Raw genomic sequence first — 17,381 nt, forward strand, 5'->3', positions numbered from 1 at the left:
ATTGACAAACACACACTCTCATGGGTAGTTGTCATTTGAAAGCTCATACATTAAATTCTTTATTAACATCATATAAATGTATTATAGACTACTTAAGAGTCTTGATTAACATCCAATGCGTCATTGAATTATATTTGAACCTTTTGGGAGGGGATTGCCGTAACCGTGTATGTAGCGTGTATTCTCTATAAATACTTTTATGATATTCAAATTCATAATTATTCTATGTGGATTAAGTTTATAATTGGGGTCCTCATCAACGATCTATTTTATGTTAATATAAACTTTGAAATATCTAATTTAGTTAATATGATCTAGAAACTTATGATTCTAGAAGTTTAATTGATAAATTTGAGGTGGGTTTGACTCCTCACCCAATAAGGTTTTGTTGAATGAGATGATTACTCACTCTTCTAAACTAATAGGCTTGAGTGTACTTAGTCGATGTAAGAATCGAATACTTTCCCTCACGGTCAAGCTCATATATTAGGTCATGTCTATTGATGGAGGTAATTGCTGGCTCTAACTCTTTACCCATTGGTCAAGCACTCAACTCAACTAAGTCTGGCTCTGATACCATAATAGAATTTGATATGGGTCTGACTCCTCATCCAATAAGGTTTTGTTGAATGGGAGGATTACCATCTCTTATAAACCAATAGGCTTAAGTATGTCTAGTTAATAGGCTTAAGCATGTCTAGTTAATATGAACTCTGTTATTAATTTGTATTGTTTTGGTGTCTCAATAAGAGTTTGACTCATTGGGTGATTTTGTTCAAAACTTTGGTTAATGGAAATTCTGGTGAAGTTTTGATAGTAGTAGTGGAAGGAATGGGAGAAGGGAGAAGGAATGATGAAGAGGATGCATTGCAGAGTAATGGCCACCCAATTCATAATGCGCGTCTAATCTTCCAAGTACAGGGATACTTGAATTCCCGTAATATGACATCAATCTTTTGACATTTTTTTCTTAACTCTGTAACCCACCACACTAATAACCATTTTTTTCTTCTTTAGCTCATCTGTCACTTCTTCATCTCCATGATATTAATAAAATCTTTTGGCATGATTAAACTATTCTATTATAGTGCATAAAAGTGAAGGGATTTGCAACTAAATATTTGCCTATACTTAGCATGTGAAAGTTAAGAAAGAAATGGTGATGGGTTTTGAGTATAAATGGCACTTGAGAAGGTGGTGGAATTGAAATATTTTTTATCATTTCCCATAGTAAGTTTTGGTGAGGCATCAAAGTCCAATAGATCTGAAAAGCATCTTTTACTTTGTGTGGTGGGTTGTCTACAAAATCACTTGAGTGGACGGTTGAATGAATTCAATATTTGTCTCCATGATATAATACTATTACTTTTTCCTCTCCTGTGGCTCTCTGATTATCAACATTACAAATGAGTCAACTAGGTTACAACTTGGTGCCACTTTTGTAAGTCAGACATTTTAGTTGGGTTCAGGTTCAGAGATTTTCTCTTCAGTCAACCACCCCGTTCACAACCCCACACGTATCCATGCTTCATTAAACCTTGTGTAAGGTTCAAGTTGATGAATCATTAATAAGGATTATTATTGAAAGCAGATATGGAAAAAAAAATCAGTTTCAAGACTTGGTTAACCTTAAAGAAGAATATGAGAATGAGATTGAACAAGAAAGGGTCCATTGTTGACCAGATTTGGTCAGCAATGGAGGCAACTAGGCAAGAAACATAAGGAGGGAGAGGTTATTATTTTATAAATTATAACAACCTTTTTGTAAAAATTAAAAAAGCTTATTATATATTTTCTCCTTTTAACCATTTCTGTTATTTTTATAAATCAATATAATAACAGCTAAGATAGTGACGTGGTGATTATAAAACTGACTTTATTCATTTCAATAAAGATAATTATGATGATAGTGATTTGATAATACAAATCAATCAAAGCCATTTAAATTTATTAAAACAATATTTTATTCTTTAGAATTCGATTAATGATAAATTTAAACTTAAAATTTTTGTATTATAATAACCAAACCTATACAAAATTCTTCATTTGGGGGTTTTACATAGAAGAAAATGTTTATTTTTAACTTTTTGAACCATAAGACAGATGTTTTAAAACGAAATATTAATCATTAGTTTTTAATATTAAGACAGAATAAATAGATTGAATAAGAGTATCTTCATCCAATAATTCATTATTAGGTGTTATAAGTCCACAAAGTTAGCCCACAAAAATATTACATAATGGGCTTTATGTACACATAATTATATTCTAAAAACCAGTTTTTGTCAAAATCATATAACCTTGATGACGTAATATATTATCATTTTTAATAAAAATCATATAAAATATATTATAATATAGCATTAAATAGCAGGGATGTTAGACCAATTCAAATTTAACCTTGATGACGTAAGTGATGGCCTAGTTTGTTGTTTTTATTATAATTGCTGGAGCTATAACCACTCTCAACGTTACTAAACTCAAACCTCACTCGCTTCATACCCATTTGGGCCCAAAGAACCCAAGCCCGAGGTCCACCTTCAACTTTTAATAACGAAAAATCTAAAGCTTTTACTAGTTTGTGCTCATGCATCAAGATGATTCATTTTAAACCATTCACATTCTTTTTAATATTGTGTTTTCGATTCAACGATACAAGATACTCCACAATAACACATAGATATAATATGTAAATTTTTTTAGTTTAGATAAAAAATTTTATGGCATATAAAAAAGAATTATAACATTTTTTTTACTTATTGAAGGATTTGTAGTATGTGAGTGGTTAGTTTATAAAAATCTTTTATTTTGTACATCAGAAATAGAGTATTGACATTAATTGGCCCAAGTTTATTCGGCCCATAATACAGCTTAAGATTAAAAAATAAAAGCAATAATATGTCCGCGCGTACTTCACTTTCTATACTCGAGAGATTCCAGTCAACGATTCTTTCATCAAAAAACGCGGGAATTCGATGTATGCTTATTTCTGATTGTCAAAACAAGACAATCAAACAATTAAACTTTGAATAAGTTTTTTAAAAATGACAGACTAAACAAGAGCCTTACCAAACCCGTAACCGATTCTTTAATCCCTAAAAAATCAGACATATACCAGTCAACGGTTCAATTTTAACAACACTTATTCCCGTCCCGATCTCAATTCCGGCACCCGGAATTTTAGGGTTTCAACTCTCCGGTTACCTCCGTTCGGTTCTGCTTTTGTTCTGCCGTCGCTCTTTTTCGTCACTGTCAATCACAATGCAGCAAGGGCTGTGACCGAGCTTTAGCCTCCTACTACGTTTGGGAAGGCTCAAACCTCACCTTCATAGCTCAAACCCTACATTCAACTCCCTGGACGACAGATGTCGTTCAAGGTCATTTTGAATTACAACAAGAACATAACCAGCAAGACAGTCTCCCTGCCGGTGTCAGAATCAACGTCCCGTTCCCCTGCGATTGCATCAACGGCGAATTCCTCGGCCACGTGTTGATTACAATATTAATTCCGGTGACACGTACGATAAGATTGCCAAGATTTATACGCCAACTTGACGACCGCGGAGTGGTTGCGGAATTTTAATAGCTATGACGGAATAGGATTCCGGACACTGGGAAGCTTAATGTGACGGGTGATTGTTCGTGTGGAGATGTGAGGTTTCGAAGAATTATGGATTGTTTGTTACGTATCCGTTGAGGCCGGGGGATAGTTTGGAGTCGGTTGCGAGAAGTGTGAATTTGGATCAGAGTTTGCTGCAAAGTTATAATCGTAATGTGAATTTAGTCAAGGGAGTGGCTTGGTTTTTATTGGCGTAGGTAATTGTTTTGTTAGTTGGGACCTATGAAAAATTGTTTAAGAGCATATGATTGTTCATGAGAAGGGTAGAATTGGATGAGCTTGTTTGAGATTTGGTAGATACAGAAATTAGGCACAGATGTCTTGTAGGGGAGATTTCGATATTATTCAGAAAAATTAGAGAGAAGTTTATCATGAATTTTACTATTTAGGTTGGTTGCGGAAGGTTTTTTGAAATTATGTGGTTGTTTGTATTGTAGCGTAATATTTGGGGAGGTGAATGAATTTTCATTAGGTTTTTCAGTAGAATGTGTGATTTGGCTAAAATATTGGAATATGTAGGATGCGTATGGATTAAGTAGGAGAATATGTTTTTGACTTGGTTTATTTGATTGCTGATTTGTAGTGGTTATGCTTTGTAAGACATGATTATGTTGATGATCATTTTTCTTCACGCATTTGGTGGATAGGGAGTCCAATTTTCAACATGTTATTGAAATGCTTAGAGCACATTGGATTATTTGAATCTCCAAAGTTGTTTACAATGCTTCCACGTTGTTATTGGCAAATTATGAAGTAATCATTGCAGTTACAGGCAACAAGAACTTAGCTGAATTCTAATTTCTTTTTGTGCAGATGAAAATGGTGTCTACCCAGCCCTTGAGTCATCAAGGTAGCTTCCACAATCAATAAAATTTCATGTTTATCAATTGTTTAATCTGAGATTTTTTTTCTCAAAATTTCTAATTATGTTGTTTTTTTTTTTCTTTCTCTTCTGCAGCACAGGTGGTTTAACATTGGTCTTCATTGCTATTAGTCATATAACAAGTATCTTCAATCGGGATGCTGAAGTGAGATGCTTAACTTGAAAATTGATGCTACTTTGAGCTGATGTTTTTACTTTTTATATAAGCAGGCGTATCTGGTGGAGTTATTGCTGGCATATCTGTGGCAGCAGTAGCTTTGGTGGCGTTAGTGGCAGTTTGTGTATATTTTGTATTTTACCGAAAGAATAAGGTGAAGGGGGGAACACTGCTCTTGACACAATCCCAGGATCTGTCTGCTCAAGCTGGATCTAGTATGTTTACTGATTATTTTGGTCTCATGTTTAGCAAAATAATGAATCAAACTATGATTAAACATGATCTTATTGCTAATTTCTCTCTCCATTTGGGGTTGACTCCTGGAATTTCTTCAGATAAACCATTGGAATCTCCTGGTCCAGCTGCTGGTGCTTCCACAGGGCTTACAGGGATAACTGTGGACAAGTCTGTGGAGTTCTCATATGAAGAACTTGCCAAGGCGACTGATACTTTCAGTATGGCTAATAAAATTGGAGAAGGTGGTTTTGGATCTGTTTACTATGCAGAGCTAAGAGGAGAGGTCTGTAGCCCCACACTTTTTCTTTTGCTTTTAAATGTATTTTTGAAGAAGTATTTGCATTTCCAACCTATAAAACATTGTACAATAATTATTTGATTAACTCCAGAACTCAGCATCTTGCTGGAATTTTTCAGAAAGGACTGGGTTCTTGCTTGTCGATGAAAAACAACAATTTTTCGATCTGAATAATCCTGCCATGCATTGAGAAAATTGTCTGGGGATCAAATTGGAATGAAACAATTAGGACACCCTTTTATATTTGCAGGTGAATGCTTGAATATCTATCAATTGACAGTTAAAGTATCTAGAAAAAAATTACAAAAGCTTACCCTCTTCAATATGCATAGTGTTACATGTGCTGAATTTTTTAATCAAGATATTTTTTTCTAGGGCAATTTTGTCACTTATGAGAGGAACAGTTTCCATGAGTTCATTCATTTTGGAAAGGTTAGAAATAGGATTATGTTGGCTGACTCATAACAGTTTCTTGCGGTTTAGTCAATTATAACTGAGCAACAAAATGGATGGGAAGAAGTGAATGGGATTTTAATCTACTAAGTAATGTTATGAATAACCAATGCCCTGTCAGTGATATTTGCTTAGGTTTAAGTGGAATGGCGGTCATGTCATTGACATCCATAGCATATGCTATGCTAGTACTCAGTGTATAACATAGGCCGTTTTACCTTTTCTGACATTTCAGTGTTGCATTTGTAAATGCTCTTTAGGGATGGATACAAAAGAATTGGTGTTCGTTGGTCATGTCACGTTGATTTCATGTTCTAAATTTGCATATACTATTCTGCAAAACTTATCCCTTTATAACTCTTGATGCAGAAAGCTGCAATAAAAAAGATGGATATGCAAGCATCAAGAGAATTTCTTGCTGAATTGAAAGTTTTGACACACGTTCATCACTTGAATCTGGTAATGTGCTTTCTTAATTGGAGAGAATTTTTTTATCATCGATCTTTCTCTTTTTGTAGTTTAATGCAGTTCTTTTTTTCCTTTTATATGATTTTGTTTGCTTTATTTTTTTGGTGACTTTCTTTAACATTGTCCACTTTTGATAATCAAGGCACTCAATATAACTTACGTGACATCTACTGCAGGTGCGCTTGATTGGATATTGTGTCGAGGGTTCTCTTTTCCTGGTTTATGAATTCATCGAGAATGGGAACTTAAGCCAACATTTACGTGGATCAGGCAAGTTTACATGTGCCTGATGAACAACGTTTTTTGTGGCAGTGTATGGAGAGCAATGCCAATGATTGCCTATCAGGAAAAAGAAAAATCAACTTTTTAATGGTTTTGTTTCTATGTCTTCAGAGAGGGATCCTCTGCCATGGTCTTCTAGGGTGCAAATTGCGCTTGATTCCGCGAGAGGTCTTGAATATATTCACGAACACACAGTTCCTGTTTATATCCATCGAGACATAAAATCAGCAAATATACTGATAGACAAGAACTTCCATGCAAAGGTTAGGTTACTATCATGTCTCTGTTGCCAAGGTGACATCTGACAGCCCGTCGCATTGTTGTACTGAATAATTAGTGTTGCAGGTTGCAGATTTTGGATTAACAAAACTGACTGAAGTTGGAAGTGCATCACTTCCCACACGTCTTGTGGGCACATTTGGATACATGCCTCCAGAGTAAGATACTTCTATATTTTTGTTAATTTTTCAAGGTTGAATCGAGTAGTAGTTGGTAGAAAAGAATGAATTTTAGCTTTGGCATTGGTTGATCTGGATGTTTCTTGCGACAGTGACCTGGATCAAATTTATGATCCAAGGAAGCAGGGCACTTTACATGAATGTTTAGTAATTAGGTGATGTTAATCTGAGCTATAGTTCCGGGAAGGGATGCAATCAAGCCTAACTGAGACAGGTTTTGCTACATTTAAGGTTGGCTCAATTTGTTCTTTGGCTCGTAAAAGCTAGAGCTTTAGCTGGGCCTAGAAAATATGTTCAAGTTTATCTCAGCTGGATCGAAGTTGAAAAGGCTGTGAAGGCGACCATTGAGTGATGTGTTCCTGCCAATGTGGAAGGATGTACAGACTGTTAATGCTATTTATCTTTCATGATTTAGAGTTTTCTGTGTTGACATTTAATTTTTATTATATTCATGTTTTAGGTTTTAGGTTCTGAAATTTGATAATTTCTTGTGTATTAGTTATTGCAAGAAAAAAAGGAATTGGTCCATTTCCAAAGATGAGCTTGGCATTTACTGTCTCCAAAAGATGTATTTACTTGTTAAAAGAAGTGATTAAACTTTGGTAATGCTTTTTGCAGATATGCTCAATATGGTGATGTTTCTCCCAAAATAGACGTATATGCCTTTGGGGTTGTCCTCTATGAACTAATTTCTGCCAAAGAAGCCATAGTCAGAGGAGCAAATGATTCTGCTGCTGAATCAAAGGGCCTTGTTGCTTTGGTAAGTTTGTCAACCCTCTATTTGATGAAGTAACTAAGAGTGGTAATAAAGGAGCTCAAAGCTCACTGATCTTATATTGAAACTTGAAAACAAGTCAGTGTCAAACTGGACAACTATAATTTTTTATTTCTTTGCCTCTCAAGTCATGAGCCAATTGGTTTTTGTAGCATATCAAGCTTATAGTTGGTTTGCCTATCTAACACCCCTCATAATAGAATTTGAAAGAGCGCCATGATTATATTTTATCTTATTATAATTTTTTCTTTTGGGTTTTCTTCACAGTTTGAGGAAGTGCTTAATTTACCTGATCCTAAAGAGGATCTTTGTAAACTTGTTGACCCTAGGCTTGGTGATAACTATCCATTTGACTCGGTCCTGAAGGTGAGAAAATCTTTTGGAAACAATATTTTAAGATTTTGTGTTAAGATTTCTGTTTTGTGAAGCCATGGTGTCTGATTTTATTGCAGATGGCTCAGCTTGCTAAAGTGTGTACCCAAGAGTATCCACAACTGCGTCCAAGTATGAGATCCATTGTGGTTGCCCTAATGACTCTTTCTTCTACAACAGAGGATTGGGATGTCGGCTCCTTCTATGAAAATCACGCCCTAGTCAACCTAATGTCAGGAAGGTAGAGAAAATGCTGTCATACGTGCATTATGGAAGTTTTTTTTTTTGGTGTGACTAAATACCTATTAAGTAATTCCACTATTTCTCATTGTTTGTAAATGCTATAGTTTAGATTAGGTAAGGCTTTCACAAAATTATTTATTGCTTGAAGAAAAGCCTCGGAAGGAAGAAACTCATATTTTGTGCTGTAATATGTTCATTTATAATCTTTTTTATTTTTCTAGCTGGCATTTGGTGTCTCAATCTTATCAAGGAACAGCAAATTGTAAATTCTTTATCAAGTGGATTTAGACATTGACATCAAAAGCCAGAACTTCAGAAAGTTAATATTGTGATGTTGAAAGGTATAGTAGATGTTACTAAATTTGGTTTTCTTGCTTATGAAGAGATCCTTAAATAGAAAAAACATAACAGGGAGTGGAGTTGGGCGACAATTCAGTCTTCAAATTCTCTCTCAAAAAGCCTTGTTTATAAATGGTAGAGGTGATATGATATGAGCAACTGTCAATTTATCAAAGTACATGCAACATTTACGGAAACACTATTGAAGTAGGTGCTTCTTTATTTTATTCTAAATGGTGGAAGCTAAAGCCAAAACTATCATCATCACTTTAGCTAGGAATGGTGCGTGGTTAACGCTGTAAAGATTTTTCTCTCATACAAAAAGCAAGCACAATTTTTCTTGGGTCATAAGATAATCAAGGTAACATCTACTTTGTAGACACCGTCCTTCAACTTTCTAGATCAGCAACACCAAGTGGTCCATGCCGTCTTAGACACTTCTCCTTCAAGGAGGAAAGTAAAATTAGAGCCATTGGGGCCGGTATTCTTGTGAGTGGCTTAAGTTCTTGGTAAACCAAATTTATATACTACAACTGAACTTTAACTGAAAAATATATATTAATTACATAATATGGTTTAGTTTTTTGATGGCGATTCGGTCTTTAAGATCTTTCAGGAAAGAGTAAGAATGGTGCATAGTATAGGTGGACTGAATGTAATTAATCACCTGAAAAAAGGTATTAATCATGGGATCTAGCTGGTACTGGTTGCAATTAATATATAAAAACAACTATTATTACAAGTTACTTAATATATATTTATTTATAAACAATTACTCAATTTAATATTTAAGAATGACCGATTATTTTGGTTTTTTTTTCAAAATTGATGAGATCTTCTGGTACTGTACTTTCTGGAACTATAGTAGTAGACTAGTAGTAGTAGTAGTACAATGAACTCCGCAGTTTGGCTCTTCCCAAATCCCAACTGCAATTAATCCGCTGTTTCTGTCTTGGGCCTTACGTAAAGGCAAAGTTAATCTTAGTTGGCCACGTCATTTGTCAACTCCAATTTCTAAACTACAACCACCTCTGATCTGCACTGAGTTTAACATTAATGCACTTACATTGCCATGGCATTGAGTATGCAATGCAAGTATCAATTTTAAATTTGACCTACTTTGGTTATGTTGGTAATATTCTTATTGTTATTTATAATATTCCTAATTGCATAAAATTAACAAAACTCACCAATTCAGTTTAGGTTATATATCATTATCATACCATATTTAAACCCTAATAAACAACCGAAACTTCATTAGAAAATCACAAACCCAAATAATATGAGAAAGAAACTAAAAAAGTCAAAAGTTGTAGACAACATGGATCTTGTCATTGTGTTTCAATTTCTTTTATAATTTCGTCTATAAATACAACAAAATCCCCCATTGTTTTACACTTCATCTTTGTCCGGCATATCCACTGTTGACTTTCTATTCTCTTTTTCCTTTCTTTGTATTCTCTAAACTTCCGTAATGAAAACCATGGAAGACCAAGACCAAATAGTTCTTTTTCGATTAGCAGAAAGCCTTAATTTAGATGGAAAAGAGAGCGACTCAACCCAGATTCATGAGGATTCTTTTCCTAGTCTTGATCAAGTGGAGGAGATTCTCGGTTATGAATTCAACAACAAGGGCTTATTAGAAGAGGCTCTTACGCATTCTTCTTATTCTGAAAAGCTTTCATATGAGCGTTTAGAATACGTCGGGGACTCGGTGCTTAACGTACTGTTCACCAAGGAACAGTACTTTCTGTATCCGGATTTGCCTCCCGGGTCCTTGACCCGCCTCCGTTCAGCAAATGTTAACACAGAGAAGCTTGCACGTGTCGCCATCAAACTAGGGTTACATAGATTTTTACGCCACAAAAAACCTCTTCTTGAAGAACAAGTAAGTGACAAAATATCTCAAACTCTTCAAAGTCGGTTTATTGTATGATGCTGTCAACACATCCAACAGTTTTTAATCGTTACGCAAGGTTGAAATATGGCCGGCGTTGGTTGGTTCTGACTATTAACCTAATTTGCCGTATCAAGACTTTCTTTTAGTTTTATTTATGTTTTTTGTTTATTACTTATGGCTCTGTCGTGCCAGCCAGTGCTCTAGAAAATATATGTGAAAGCGATGTCCTGCTTGGATGCTCAAGCTATATTTTTCAGTTGTCCAATCGAAACCATTCAACAAAAATGGGAAAGAAACAATTCGGAAAATTATTCAAATCTTAACATGTATGATTATGACTTATTATTTGTTTAATAACATATGATGATTTGACTCTCAAGGAATCATCGACCAGCAATAGAGGTTGAAGTTGTTAATCCTAATGCTCTTGTTTCAATAATTTTGTATAAATTCTATAGTGCAGAGAGGTTGAGAATCAAAACAGTTTGTAGTTTAATATGTTGAAGTTAGTTGATTTGTTTTATTTGGTATTTAGTATATTTGAGTACTTCGTGGATACAGATTCGAGAATTTTCGGAAGCGATATTGGACTATCCTTTGCACTCAAATGGACTGGTAGATGTGCCGAAAGACCTGGCTGATATTATTGAGTCAACAATAGGGGCTGTTTTCATTGATAGCCATTGCTCAATTGACACCGTGTGGAAGGTTGGTATAATAATATATTATTATTTACTCTTCCTTCTAACTTCCCTTTTCATATTTCTTTCTAAAAGCATACAGTATTCAATATTAAAATTTTGTGGTTTTTGGATTAGGTGTTTAAGGGTTTGTTGCAGCCTATCATCAGTCTGGAAACATTGAAGAAGCATCCAGTAACGGAATTGTATGAAGTCTGCCAGAAAAAGAAGATGAAAGTAAAATTTGTGGATTTATGGAAGGAAAGTACAGCATTTGATGTATTCGTAGATGATCAGCTTGTGGGAAGAGGTACATATGCTCTGAAGAAAGAAATTGCCCACAATAGAGCGGCAAACGATGCATTAAACAACATTGAGAGGATCCTGAATGAGAAACTTGACTCTCAAGACCTTCAGTGTCTGGACCAAGCTCAAAGTGTTGATACTTGACTTGATTGGATAAACACATTCATCATTCATGTAGGTTGCTTATAGAATCAGAAAAATCCAAATTGCACATATTCTCGTTGCTTATATACTTGCAGAGTTGGTCCACATTAATTGGCAAGAGCTTAAACAATTTGGTTGCATGTAATGCCCCACATAAATTACAGCCTTGCCTCATGATTGAGGGATCAACCTAGAATGGACAACGAGAATCAAAAAATGGATCATAGACTAAGATATATGGATTCTACTTCTTCGTATTATAATTATATTTAAATTTGAATTACGTGCAACTTTGCTGTTCAATTCTATTGATATTAGGTAGTTTATTTTCAAGGTCAGGATAAACATACAAATTTATCCCTATTATAATAATAATAAAAAAAAAGAAGTACAAACTATTTTAATAAAATGATCCAATCAATGGTTAGCTTTGAAATTATTAGAACAAAGTAAAAGGAATTTTTCTTGTCATTCTAAAAAAGTTTTAGAAAGAAAAACGATTTTGCAAAATAATGCACAAACTGTTCCTACAATACCATATTGATAACGAAAAGAATGAAGGTAACATTAACATAGAAGATAGAACTCATAACTCGCAAGATGGTGAATACTGAACCATCCTTTTACACATGGCATATAAAGAGAGGGTCAGATTAATGCTAAACAATGTCATAAATAAATAGTCCATTTTCCCAGGTTAATCCAATCTAATTGGGCTATTGTCAAAAAACTAAATAACACTTGTTGGGCTACATAATTCCCCAGGCCCAAATTTGGGTAGTCAAGTCCACCAATGCCCATAATTAGACAAGTTCCTGGAAGAAAGGCCCAGATCCTTCCAGAACTAGAACAGCCAACTTACAAGGAGAATCTAACAAAGTTAAGAACAGAACGCTCTTTCTTAGCCAACACGAAGTTGAACTCTTCATCATCACCTTTAAAACTCCTAAAATATAATTAAAATCCCACTTCAAACAATAACCCCCTCTCATTAAAGACTTATACCCAGATATTTTATAGAGAAAAATATGGATTTTGAGCTGAGAAGAGCAAGAGAAAAGCTTGAGAAAGAACAAAAGGAGAGGAAAGAAAAAGCCAGATTGAAACTTGAACGAGAAAGAAAAGCTAAAGAAGAGGCTAGGAAACAACGTGAGGCAATTGAAGCGGCTCAGAGATCTCGAAGACTCGATGCCATTGATGCCCAACTCAAGGTCTCACCTACCCTTTCCTTTATTTCTCATTAGATTATACGATCGATTAAATTTAAACTTTTTGTAATGTTCATAATTTATGTTACTCTCAATTTTATTTGTGCTTTCATTTCTAATGTTGATGATGATTAATATATATGGTATTAATGGCTATATTAAAGGACTGCTGATTCCTTCTTTATGTGGGATACATGTAATCTTTTATTTTGTTATATTTTTTTCCTAATGAGCTGTTTTATGTCAAGGAAGTCTAATGAACTTCAATTTGGGGGAAGAATGGACTTGTGTTATGGTCTTCTTGTTGATCAATTTGGTTTTGTTTTAGGTTTTCGAAATGGATTGGAGACATGCTTACCTTAGCTTGAGGATAATTAAAAAGTTGTATTTGCTATTCTTTTTTTCTTTAAAAGAAATCCATTGTGCTGAGTTGGTTTTACTCACAAGAATTTTTGTTAATCTAATTGTGTTTTAGCCGTTTGCTTGGAATCTGACATTCTAAAGAGAAGTTATGTTGGCAATGTTCACATGATTTTGGGTTTTATTATTTTTCTTCCAAATGTTGCATTGTGTTGAGTTGATTTATTGACTAGGAATTTGAAATTTTCATTCTTCTCAGGCCGAACAAGAGGTGCAAGAAAATTTGCTTGCCGGAGGAGGAATTGCATTTTATCGTATTTTAGAAGCTGTGCCTTACCAGGGTAGTGGAGATAAGATCAAATTACCACCTTCATGTTTCACTGAATTGTCTGGTCAAGGTGCTTTCGATAAGGGTCCTCTGCATTTCATATTATCAGTAGTTCATCAAGAGGGTCCATCAAGTATGGAGGATAATAAAAGTCAGAGGAGCACCCATTCTGGTGTTTTGGAATTCACTGCGGATGAAGGTTTTGTTGGGCTTCCTTCTCATGTATGGAGCAACTTATTCCCCACTACGACTCCAAAGGCTTCATTAGTTGAAGTTCGTTATGTTCGGCTACCAAAAGGAACTTATGCAAAACTTCAGCCTGATGGGCTTGGGTTTTCAGAATTACCCAACCAAAGGGCTGTCCTTGAAACAAGCCTTCGCCAACATGCCACCCTTTCTCAGGGTGATGTCCTTACAGTCAATTATGGAGTGCTGGAATACAAGTTACAAGTACTTGAGTTGAAGCCCTCTTCAAGCATATCTGTTCTAGAAACTGATATTGAGGTTGATATAGTAAATCCTGATGTGAAATCAGATGGGGGAAATCAATATGTACTGAAACCACTTGTATTTGGAGAGTCAGATTCTGGGGTGGTTGATGAAGGAAACTATGTTTATTACAAGTTCTCAATTGATGATGATACCTGGGAAAAAATAGTTTCTGGAGAGAAAAGAGTTGAGGTAAGAATTGACACAGAGATAGATGGAGGAGACACTAATCTTTATGTATCTAAGCATCCTCTCATATACCCAAACCGTCACCAGCATGAATGGTCTTCTCATGATGTGAGTTCTAAAGTTTTGATTCTTAGCTCTAAGGATAAGAACTTGGGGGTTGGTACCTACAGCATTGGTGTGTGTGGCTTCAAGGACACAACAAAGTTCCAGGTATTGGTAACAATTGATGATAATAGTGGCCGTAAAGTGGGTCAACAAGCAACATCGTCTTCCTCATCTATGGAGATAGATACTGTGAAGTGTAGAAACTGCAACCATTTTATACCAAGCCAGAGTATTGTGCTGCATGAAGCCTATTGTAGTAGACATAGTGTGGTCTGTCAGCGTGCTGGTTGTGGGGTTGTACTGAGAATTGAGGAGGCCAAAACCCATGTTCATTGTGAAAAATGTGGGGAAGGTCTTCACCAGGGAGAAATGGAGAAGCACATGAAAGTCTTTCATGAGCCACGTACTTGCCCCTGTGGAATAGTCCTTGAGAATGCTGCAATGGTGAGAAATATACTGTCACTTTTCTTGATTAGTCTTTATTCAAATTTCCTTGTTTCAATTCCTTTCGTCCTCCAGTTTGGTATTCTGGTTGACCTATTTACTTTATTCATTGATCTACATTGAAAGTATACTTATATGATATAATTTGATGCTGATTTAAGTTGTGTTCTTCTAGCATAAGAGTGGTAACTAGTTATATAAGATTTCTTGCTCCGTGCTATGTTGCATGACATTCCCCTGAAGTACTGGTGAATTTCTTGAGTTGTCAGAATCTATATAGCTTGGATGCAAATTTGAATGAACAAAATAGTTGTGGTATAAATTGAAGGATAATTTGCTATGCTAGATTTTTAAACAAATTTCGATGCATCTGTTTTCAAGTATAGTTTAAATGATCAACAATTTGTTATGAGCTGAAACAGTCATAGCCAAATGTATGAAGAGAAAAAATATAACTTTAAAAAATTTCAGATAAGTTGGATGTATCTCATAGATGACAATCTAAATAGGCAGGCTCAGTGTGGCATTAGTAGTATGTCTAGGAATGACTTTATATTGGTTATTTGTGCTTATACTAACATATGTTAAGAAAGAATTTCTTCTCTATTTATATTAAGTAGAGTACTTTTATGTATGATGAGCTCTTCCCAAGGCTAGTTGTTCAAGAGGCACCATGTATGTCCCAAGGCTCGTACAACGAAAATTTTGCCCTGCTGGAACTGATAATGAACTACTCAAAATTTGATATGCAATTTTTTTTATTAAATTATTGTTTTAGGGTCTCATCAATATATTAACCTTCAGTTTCCTAAAAAAATGGAATAATTGTTTTAGGAACTTATAGTCACTTGCATTGTTTGTTGACACAGGTACAACACCAAGCCTCAAGTTGTCCTCTACGCTTAATTACTTGCCGGTTTTGTGGGGATATGGTCCAAGCTGGAAACTTGCCTATGGATGCCCGGGACAGACTAAGAGGACTATCTGAGCATGAGAGCGTATGTGGATCGAGGACAGCTCCATGTGATTCTTGTGGGCGTGCTGTTATGTTGAAGGATATGGACATTCACCAGATTGCTGTTCATTCAAAAAGCTAATCCTGTCTACTCAATTCCCGAGTTGCGTTGTATTTGAGTGCCTGGCATGTGTGCTTCGTAGTACAACTTATACAAAGAAAAAAAATTACGTCGCTATGAACACATTCATATATGAACTGCAGTGCCAGATTTACTTGTATTTTGGCAATTACTGTAGTATCACGAGTGATTGATCGCTTGGGCATGTTAATTGCAGTATAGAAATGAGATCATGTGGGTTATAATGTTGTATTTGATGTATTCTGCTATTTTTTTACTCCTCAAGGCTATGGTTTAAGTGTAAGACATGCCTGTCTGGTTTAGGAATGTGCTTCATTTTCTTCAATTTTCAACAATGGTGATGTTTCACTAACAAAATTGTGACTCTTGGGGCCTGTCGGCACTGTATATTTATGTCAAGAATTTTAAATGTATGCATAAGCTGGTAGATATGCTGCGGCTGGTCGGTGTTCTTTGTTGACTCTAGAAATGGATTGTATTGCCTCCCAGTTTCTTCTGAGCTTCGATAAAATTAACATGGTATTGGTCCTCATTCCTCAAACTTAAAATAACAGTGGCCAACCTGCCCCTCCAGTGCTGTACCTTTTTCTTTGATCTGGTCCCAGACAAATATTCAGGTAAAAGTAGTTATCGTTTCCACCAGCATATAAAATATTTGGAAAGGAGCTACCTACCATTTCCATTACTAAGATGATAAATAGAAAAAAGATTCTATAAAGACAAGTGAACATTTTGGGAGTTTAAAGGCATAAATGATAACATATCTTGCAATATCTGCCTTTTTGGAAAGGGAAACCCTGCAGTGGAAAGATGATATATGATTGTGATTTTACAGTGTTTGGTCTCAATCCAGTGTCCCAACAACCATATACACCTAAATACTTACACTAATCACTTATCTTATTACTTATTAGCCAAAAAGAGAAGCATCCCTCATCAGTCAACACACATCTCTTTCTGGTTTGTCGCAGCATGTTTTTATTTTTCAACAACTCCGTGTAAATGAAAATTACAGTAGTGGATTTTAATTGCTGTCAAAAATCTCCCTCAAAATCTTATCTTATAAATAAGATTTCTATTGAATTTTGACAAAAAATATTATTGATGTTAATCCGAAAGAAAATTAAGGTATCAAGCACAAGCAAGACGCATAAATATGGATATTGATTAATGGATATCAACCTATAATTATAACATGAAATATGATAAAAAAAGTATTGCTGTCAAATACAATCTTACAAGTACTAGGACACTTGTCACTTCAAAAATCCTAATAATAAGCAAAAGAAAAAAAAGATGATGTTGACCTTCACACTTTTGGTTTTGGGTATGATTGTCATTTGAATCCAAAATTATTTTACTCGTAAAAAACTTTGATTGATTGATGAATATAAAAAACAGTAGCCGTTATAGATCTCTCCTCTCCTGGCATGCATAAAGAACCGACCAACAACTACTTTATTACTCTGTTACAATATTTAAATGTTTATAAATATAATAAACAAATGTACTACCCAAACCAAAACCAACGCAAATCTTGTTTTTCT

The 17,381-nt window shown here is 35.0% G+C and overlaps 2 protein-coding genes and 1 pseudogene across 2 annotated transcripts; all 3 read left to right on the forward strand.

The window, feature by feature from the left end:
- Positions 1-831: 831 nt before the first annotated feature.
- Positions 832-8,472, forward strand: LOC116121554 (annotated as a pseudogene).
- Positions 8,473-9,860: 1,388 nt separating this feature from the next.
- On the forward strand, positions 9,861-11,936 carry LOC116121553 (ribonuclease 3-like protein 3). The gene is made up of 3 exons (XM_031407508.1): positions 9,861-10,472; positions 11,046-11,192; positions 11,303-11,936. The coding sequence occupies exons 1-3, from the start codon at positions 10,059-10,061 to the stop codon at positions 11,612-11,614; spliced, it is 873 nt and encodes a 290-aa protein (XP_031263368.1). The 5' UTR covers positions 9,861-10,058; the 3' UTR covers positions 11,615-11,936.
- A 208-nt stretch (positions 11,937-12,144) lies between these two features.
- On the forward strand, positions 12,145-16,166 carry LOC116121552. The gene is made up of 3 exons (XM_031407507.1): positions 12,145-12,825; positions 13,442-14,737; positions 15,607-16,166. The coding sequence occupies exons 1-3, from the start codon at positions 12,643-12,645 to the stop codon at positions 15,832-15,834; spliced, it is 1,707 nt and encodes a 568-aa protein (XP_031263367.1). The 5' UTR covers positions 12,145-12,642; the 3' UTR covers positions 15,835-16,166.
- The last annotated feature ends 1,215 nt before the right edge of the window (positions 16,167-17,381 follow it).

The sequence above is a fragment of the Pistacia vera genome, unplaced genomic scaffold, assembly GCF_008641045.1.
Source record: "Pistacia vera cultivar Batoury unplaced genomic scaffold, PisVer_v2 Contig994, whole genome shotgun sequence".
NCBI classification, from domain to species: domain Eukaryota; kingdom Viridiplantae; phylum Streptophyta; class Magnoliopsida; order Sapindales; family Anacardiaceae; genus Pistacia; species Pistacia vera.